Consider the following 7515-nt stretch of genomic DNA (forward strand, 5'->3'; position numbering starts at 1 on the left):
ATTAACAGTTACTACTATTTTTATAATTTTTAATTAAAACTATTAAAAAAATATTTACGATTTCAGTAATACAAAATTTCGATGCAAATTTGCAGATATTTGCACTGTATTCGTTTGTGTGGCAAGTCTGTCTGGAAGTGACAGATAAGAGCAATGAATTATATCCGCTTGTATCCTACTTTAGTAGCAAAAAAACATTACCTAATTAGTACATTTGTCAATTTGTAAGAGTATAAAGTATAAAGTTAAATAGTAATAGAAACTGGTGTAAAACTCCATTTACTTTCATTATTATTAAACACAACTAATTTTTCAGTAAATACTATGGCGCAAAATCCACTTGACCTTGCTACGGAAACACATAAATTACGTACACTGATTTTAAATGCCCGGAAACCGTTTGTACTTCGCAATTTTAAAATGAATTGGAACTGTTTTGAGCAATCGTTGGAGGAATGGTGTGCAAATTACGATAGAGAAGTGAATTCATTGACGGAATTCGAGGTAATGCCTTGTAATCAAGGAAACAATACGCCACACTGGGAACGCTGCAGAGAATCTATACGAATGAGCTTGTCACAATTTTTAGGGAAGCAAAAGACTTCGACTGATAAATTTTGGATTGGTTTAAATTATCAAAGAATAAAGAATTTGCCAAATGCGCTTAAGCAGGGTATTGACTTTTCTAGGTTAGGTTTTAGCGAAACTACCAACGAGTGTAATTATTGGTTGTGCTCTACACAAACGAATACCCCTTGCCACTATGATACCTACGGATGTAATATAGTCGCGCAAGTTTATGGAAGGTAAGATTATAAAAAAATATTTAAACTAATTAATTTGAAACACAACACTTATTGCACAGAAAGTCATGGATACTTTTCCCCCCTAACACACCTCTTTCTTGCACAAGAGTACCTTATGAAGAGTCCAGTGTTTACTGCGAGGAAAATCTGTATGCACCAAGTCCGAAAGAGCATCAGCGCTTATCAGAGTTGCATGAATCAGTCTACCGATGCATATTAGATGCAAATGACGTATTAATCGTGCCGAGACATTGGTGGCATTATGTGGAAGCAGTAGATGTGTCATTTAGCATCAATTATTGGATTCCTTTAGAAAATGACATAGAAGAACAATTAAAAGAGTGCATTGTTAAAATATTAATTGAGCGCTTCGTACAAAGCGGAGGTAGAGAAGAACAAAAGTATATTCTAAACCCTAACCAGGTACTTGTTGTTATTATATAAATAAAAGCGATTTATAACTATGGAAATTATTTTTTTTTTGCAGTTGAATGAGATTGAAAGTGATGCAGAAATATTTGAAATTTTAGAATATTTGTACAATAACTTAAAAACGGATCGTTCTGCACCGAAATCACGCAAACTTAGTGTAACCCGACATCCCTATCAATATTTAAGCGAACAGGAAACTGAAAAACTAATTCAAGATTTGCCGAAAGGCATGATAGAAAGGGTGTCACCAATGCAAAGTAATGATTATGAAATTTTACTTAAACAAAATGCGAAACGTTTCAGTGCAACACAAACGAACAATGTACAGGAATCTAATCCTTTAGGTAATATTAAAAGAGCGCTGATAAACAGTGTGTGTGCACCGTCGGTTATAGAACAAATCAAAATTGAGTTTTTTAAGCGCAATAGACAGTAATCAAATATATTTCAACTAAAATTTGTAATAAAAATGCATTTCCAATAACATTATTTATTTTTATTAATTAATGCTTCCAATATTTCATTTTCATATATATTTATATATGTATGTGTACGAGTAAATATTTATTTTTGCAATATTGCAGTAAGCTTGGACTATAATACTAAATAATTTCGATAAGTGAATTGAAGTGCAAAACTTTACAATTATAAAAAATACTCCCTTCCACCGATTTAGGGAAATATTAAAATAAAAACGTACAGTATAACAAGGCATTGAAGTTGTGGAAGAGATTCAAAGTGAGCACCGCACATTTTACCAGCCTGGAGGTTTTTGATTAGGATAGCCACCCTGTTGATGAGCAAAGCTGCCAGGATAAGTGCCATAGTGTCCGGGCTGTGGACCCTGTGGGAAACCGCTATACTGATAAGGCGCTATGTTATGACAAAAAAAATATTTAGTGTCTGTAAGCACAAAACTTAGGTATAATAATACATACTTCCTGGATAAGGCAGCGTTGCATACGGATTAAATCCTTGCGGCATTGGTGGCGGAACGTATGTTGGGTATGGAACGTTCGGTGTGGCACCATATGGCATCGGCATGCCTTGCATTTGATGTGGGTAGGGCACATTTCCGGCCGAATGTGCTGGAGCGTCCGGAACGGAGGATGTTGAACTGGATGGACTTACATCTATTTAATTAAATTATATTTTACACCAATAAACCAAAGAAAATATAATGAACAAAATACCATTTCCTGACGTAGACGAATAATGCGATGGTAGTGTTGGTGTTGGACCAATTGCCGGGCGACTAGACTCAGTTGTCAAGTCCTTTAAAAGTTCCTCCTTTTCGGTTTTACGCGCAAAACAAAAATCTGAAATTTTATTTTGGAATACCACCAACAGTTCAGTCAAGTCATTATAGAATTTGGTGCCTTCTTTCAAATTGCCCAACAACTCAATAAAACTGTCATAAGCGGTTGCCAATTCTTGATAGAGCTTATCGCGTGAACTACCACAACTACCGGTTTCAGAAGCGAATTGCTCGTGTGCTTGCTGAATGTCACTAATCAGTGTCGTCTGACGTTCTACACTTTCCTTTACCTGCGATTGCAGTGGATTCAAAACTTGCCCGATACGGGAGAGGGATATTGCTGGCTCATCTATAGCACCATCCTTTTGCAATGCTGCCAAAAATTCATCCTTCATATTAAATGAAGCCGACTTTAGCTCCAATTCTATGGAATCACGTTCAGCTTTTATAGTTTCCACGGCTTCCATGAGACTCTTCAATCTTTGCACACTACTGCAGTTCTGATCGACGCTACCTCCAGATGCGGGCATTGCTTCCTGTATTTGCTCCGGAGCCATCGAAAGCAATTCTATGCCCTAAATAGAAAATTAATTAATATATAAAATATAAGTTAATAAAATTAAAATTACCTTCTGATTAGTTTCGAATTTTTGACGCACAATTTTGTCTGCTTCAACAGCATTTGTGATTACTTCACGATATTTTTTCGCGTTTGTCCGGAACATTTCTGTAAGCTTATCAGAGGGAATTCGAGTCCACTTTTGTTTGAATTGGTTTCGCAATTGATTGTCAGAATCACGTTCTTCATCCAATAAACGTTCTGTTTCGTCCAATATTTCTCGATTACGTTGCAATAACTCAGGCAGTTCCTTTAGATAAGTATTTATGCTCTCGATACCGCCTTTGTTACGAACATCGATAGCCTTTTCACGTAGCGAAGGTGGTAGACCACTGCCGGCGTCGGTGGTCTCAATAGCTGCTGGTAAATTCAAACTAGCTAGTACGCCATTTAAGGTCTGGGTGGCCTCACGAAGCTTCATTATTTCTCCATTCACAATTTCATTCTTACGCATGTCGGATGCAGTCAATGCCCGATGTAACTCAACCGGTACTAATTCTGAGAAAATATCCCTAAAGTTAACCGCCAATGGTGAGGTCAATGGCAACGCCTTAGCAAGTTGTGCTTTTCCGGGTGATGGCAAGGAATTTACATCTGGTATCATTTCATTGTATATGAACTCATTGTCCTTTGTGGATTCCTCTAGGTTTCGCCTGGCACGACTAAAGTACTCATCAAGGTAGGTAGCATTCCCAGAACGTGTTTGTGCCGCTTTAAATAACTCAACAGCCGAACGCAAGCGTGCAATTTCTTCGCCAATACGCTTCGCAGCGCGACATGCCAAACTCTGATATAGGTGTGTTAGAGCGTGAAAGCCTGCCTGTTTGCCTGCAATGGCAGGAATCCATTCCTTTTCCCAAATATTGCGCACGCTCTCCTTTTGCATGGCGCGCAATACATCAGCATAGAATTCCTCACACTGGCAACAAAGCTTAGCAATAATTTGATCTTTCATATTGTCTGAAAAAATACATATATATAAATAGAATATCTATATAAACAGAGCATAAAAAGTGCCATTATTATTGTTACCTTTGATGGCTTTTAAAATAAAAACCTCTTGGGCCTGCGCCACCATCAATGCTTGCAAACAAATCAATGTATCCTGACTCAAATCTGGGGTAGGTTCAGATGGTATTGCGGCGGGTGTAGCACTTTTAAGATACTGAAATATACCTGCACTTTGCTGGAGCAGTTTCAATGCAAGCTTCAAACCTTCGTCGCTATCCAAAGCCTGTGATGCTGCCACATTGCTCTGTAATGAGGCAATATTGAAGAGCACACATACCTTTTCGTATAGCAGTGATGTATGAGCTAAAATTGTATAAATGTAAAATATAAATATCAATAGTTAGATTTTGTTAAGTTAGACTTACTCAAACTTATGCGGCCGCCAAAAATTGAGCCTTTGTCAAATGCATCCTTCCATTTAAAAGGGATTTGAAGTTCATTTACAGGAATTTTGGTTTCCAAAGAGCATATTTGATCATAGTAACTATAAAAGTACAAACAATTATAGTATTTAATTTTTTGAAAGTGGAATGTGTACGCTGCTGCAAAATTGATATGCGTAAGCAAGCCAACTATACAATATAATTATTTACCAACTTATAAACAATTATGTACCTATTTAGTTCATTGTACTTTGCGCATACCATTTTTTATATATGTATTGTCAAATATCAAGAGTCATAAAAGAGATCATGACTCATTTTTGTTATGGTCAAAATCGTTCAAAGGTACTTAAGACTTCAATTAATTTATTCAACACATATATACACATACATATACACAAATACTGGTATTCTCCGATTACACATTTAATTTATTTAGATATATGTACTTACGCATAAACTACCTCGAGCGAAGACTCATATTTTTCGAAAAACTTCCATATTGCTGTGTTGCGCTGTTTTGAGAATTCATTTACAGCTTCCGAATATTTGGCCTTTTCCTCGGTACTTGCTCCACTATAGGTGCTTTGAATGAGATTATTTAGCGGTTTAATGATGTCGACCTCGGCCGGCTTTTTGGGTGGCACAGCAAGTATTCTAGACATTTCACACTTTTTTATCGACGAAACAAATATGTTTTAAAGAACTTTTAAACTTTTTTTCGTTGTTTGCAAATTGACTAATGGATGACGACTTAGATTCTTCCTCCAGTATGTTTCAGATTTTATTTGCTTATCTCACTTCTATCCGGTTTATCATCTTTGTTTCCTACTGTTTTGATTTTCATATGGCAATATGGCGTGTGGCCAGACTATAAGCATTACTCTGAAACATAATTTTTTTAATTAATTATCATTATATTTTTATTCCTCAAAGTTTAAATTTAGTAATATTTTTCCTTTATAATTTTTTCCTTTTACTTTATTTCAAGTCTTAATTTAATACCAATTATTTTACCGATCATTCTATTACTGAATTTTTTGACATTTTCTAAATGTATTCACAATAGCAGCCAACTGTAGTGAAAGTGTTGGGAAACTTAAAGATTTTCTTGAAATAAGATAAAGAAGTTGTATACATATTAACAAAATCTTTAATTTTGGATGTATTAATAAATCACAAAAAAATATTTTGCCAATTAAACAAAAAATTCATTAGAAAACGCTGCAAATAAGAATTTATTAATACTGACTAAGAATGATAATTTCTCAATTTTAGGAATATGGCAACCTGTTGTGGGTTATTTTAGAAGACGCGCACAGATTTTATAATAAATACAGCACTATAATTAATAAAGTAATAACTAACAAATAATATTTTAGATTTCGGTATGAGTTTTACTGACGATTCTTCAGATTTGGATTGGTAAGTTTGTGCATATTTTTATGTTTCTGGTAGCAATTAATCTAACTTTAACCAACTGTCATTAACATTTCTTGATAGGAAAGAGTCAAAAATGAAAACAAGCAAGTCCATAAAACAGGAACATCAAAGTAAACCAAAATACGCCCAAAAGTTTTGCCAGAAATGGCTGAATATCTTCAATCCGTGGCTTACACGTTGCGAAGATGATCCCAATAAACCGTTTTGCCGAGCATGTCAATGTCGCTTAGACTGCAACCGCTGCCACCTACAACGTCACGAGCGAACTACAAAACATATACGCAACTTGGAAATTCTCGTAAGCAAAGGAGAAGGTGCTGCACGACAGAATCTAAGCATTCGACAGGAACGTAGCAAGTACTATCAACAACGCAAGAAGTTTAATTCGTCTCTTGCATCTTCCCAAGATGCTTCCGAACTTGGCGCTGACACAACTGACGAATTTATTGAGGAGTATGTTACAAAAAAGTAATAAATATTTTCTCTTTCCCTAATATGCTTTTGTATCTTTTACAGAGCGGAACCTGAAGCCGAAACAGCGTTTCAATTTGTTCAAGCTGAATCTGCGCCAGGCGACCAATATACAGAAGAAACCGTTTTGAAACAGGAAATTACATCTGCTGATGGTCAAACTGATCCCCTACCAGCGAATGCAGCATTAAAACAAGAGAAATTACGTGGAAGCCCGAAAAAGGCCGGTGTTAAAAAGGAACGAATGAAACTGCTCATGCAAATACAAAAAGATAAGAACGATCTCATGGATTCATTTCGAGAACTTATGGGAGCACCGGGACAACAATCTCCGAAAAAAGAAAAAAATCACGTTGATTTATTTTTTGAAAGCGTTAGTTCCAGTGTTAAAGCGTTATCTCCGAAACTGATAGCCGAAACTAAAATGCGTGTATCACAATTGATCTGTGAGTTGGAATTACGTGCACTCACCGAAAATGAGGCCAATACCTCTGCAATTGGTGGAGCGACTGCTACTGCTGTTGTTGTGTCATCCGATCCGGGAGCCGTCGCTAATGCATACGTTATAAATCAACCAGTAACGACAATGGTACATGGAACTACAGCACATCATACGACGGAGAATAGTGGGCATCATTACGAAGCTCTAAGTTGAAAATAATAGATGCCTAAGAAATATTTTACTTTTTGTTTATATGCGTAGGTTACTAAAAAACAAAAACAGCCTATATATTTCTCTATTAAGTTGTGAGTAGGATTTAGTGAAAAATACTTCGCTCATATAACTTTACGAAAAATGCGTAACACAAAATATATTATTTTCAAAAACTAATTGAATATGCGTATAATAAAACTGTACATACATACACATGTTGAACTTTCTCATTTTCTGCATGAAAAAACAAATTTTAAAAGCTCCATTCATAACAAGTCAAACTACATGATAAAGAAATTGTATATCTCTACACTAAATGAAAAGAACCAAGTTAATAAAAAAAACCAAGTTTTAGTGCAATCTTTTATTCAAATAAACATGTCTTTTAAGTATCCGGTAACCGCACAGTATTTCTTCACATCAGTATATACAATGTA

General features: G+C 35.6%; 3 protein-coding genes across 3 annotated transcripts; 2 read left to right on the forward strand and 1 right to left on the reverse strand.

Moving 5' to 3' along the window:
- The first annotated feature begins 106 nt into the window (after window positions 1-106).
- On the forward strand, window positions 107-1722 carry LOC126755582 (HSPB1-associated protein 1). Its single transcript, XM_050468259.1, has 3 exons — window positions 107-806; window positions 866-1229; window positions 1294-1722. The coding sequence occupies exons 1-3, from the start codon at window positions 325-327 to the stop codon at window positions 1672-1674; spliced, it is 1227 nt and encodes a 408-aa protein (XP_050324216.1). The 5' UTR covers window positions 107-324; the 3' UTR covers window positions 1675-1722.
- LOC126755577 (programmed cell death 6-interacting protein) lies at window positions 1720-5310 on the reverse strand. Its single transcript, XM_050468249.1, has 7 exons — window positions 4963-5310; window positions 4492-4610; window positions 4148-4429; window positions 3126-4075; window positions 2432-3071; window positions 2177-2371; window positions 1720-2111 (listed from the first exon to the last, which is right to left on the reverse strand). The coding sequence occupies exons 1-7, from the start codon at window positions 5172-5174 to the stop codon at window positions 1993-1995; spliced, it is 2517 nt and encodes an 838-aa protein (XP_050324206.1). The 5' UTR covers window positions 5175-5310; the 3' UTR covers window positions 1720-1992.
- Window positions 5311-5792: 482 nt separating this feature from the next.
- LOC126751648 (protein suppressor of variegation 3-7-like) lies at window positions 5793-7455 on the forward strand. Its single transcript, XM_050462069.1, has 3 exons — window positions 5793-5934; window positions 6013-6405; window positions 6469-7455. Exons 1-3 carry the CDS (start codon window positions 5900-5902, stop codon window positions 7076-7078), a joined length of 1038 nt encoding a protein of 345 aa, XP_050318026.1. The 5' UTR covers window positions 5793-5899; the 3' UTR covers window positions 7079-7455.
- Window positions 7456-7515: the final 60 nt, after the last annotated feature.

This window comes from Bactrocera neohumeralis, chromosome 2 (assembly GCF_024586455.1).
Source record: "Bactrocera neohumeralis isolate Rockhampton chromosome 2, APGP_CSIRO_Bneo_wtdbg2-racon-allhic-juicebox.fasta_v2, whole genome shotgun sequence".
In the NCBI taxonomy this organism is placed as follows: domain Eukaryota; kingdom Metazoa; phylum Arthropoda; class Insecta; order Diptera; family Tephritidae; genus Bactrocera; species Bactrocera neohumeralis.

Bases quoted from the DNA above. Each gene is read 5' to 3' on its own strand.
- LOC126755582 (XM_050468259.1), top strand. From the start codon at position 325: ATGGCGCAAAATCCACTTGACCTTGCTACGGAAACACATAAATTACGT. The intron at 807-865 runs GTAAGATTATAA...CTTATTGCACAG, and splicing joins GTCGCGCAAGTTTATGGAAG to AAAGTCATGGATACTTTTCC. The intron at 1,230-1,293 runs GTACTTGTTGTT...TTTTTTTTGCAG, and splicing joins ATATTCTAAACCCTAACCAG to TTGAATGAGATTGAAAGTGA.
- LOC126755577 (XM_050468249.1), bottom strand. From the start codon at position 5,174: ATGTCTAGAATACTTGCTGTGCCACCCAAAAAGCCGGCCGAGGTCGAC. The intron at 4,076-4,147 runs GTAACAATAATA...GTATTTTTTCAG, and splicing joins TATTTTAAAAGCCATCAAAG to ACAATATGAAAGATCAAATT. The intron at 2,372-2,431 runs GTATTTTGTTCA...TTAATTAAATAG, and splicing joins TTCGTCTACGTCAGGAAATG to ATGTAAGTCCATCCAGTTCA.
- LOC126751648 (XM_050462069.1), top strand. From the start codon at position 5,900: ATGAGTTTTACTGACGATTCTTCAGATTTGGATTG. The intron at 5,935-6,012 runs GTAAGTTTGTGC...ATTTCTTGATAG, and splicing joins GATTCTTCAGATTTGGATTG to GAAAGAGTCAAAAATGAAAA. The intron at 6,406-6,468 runs GTATGTTACAAA...TATCTTTTACAG, and splicing joins ACTGACGAATTTATTGAGGA to AGCGGAACCTGAAGCCGAAA.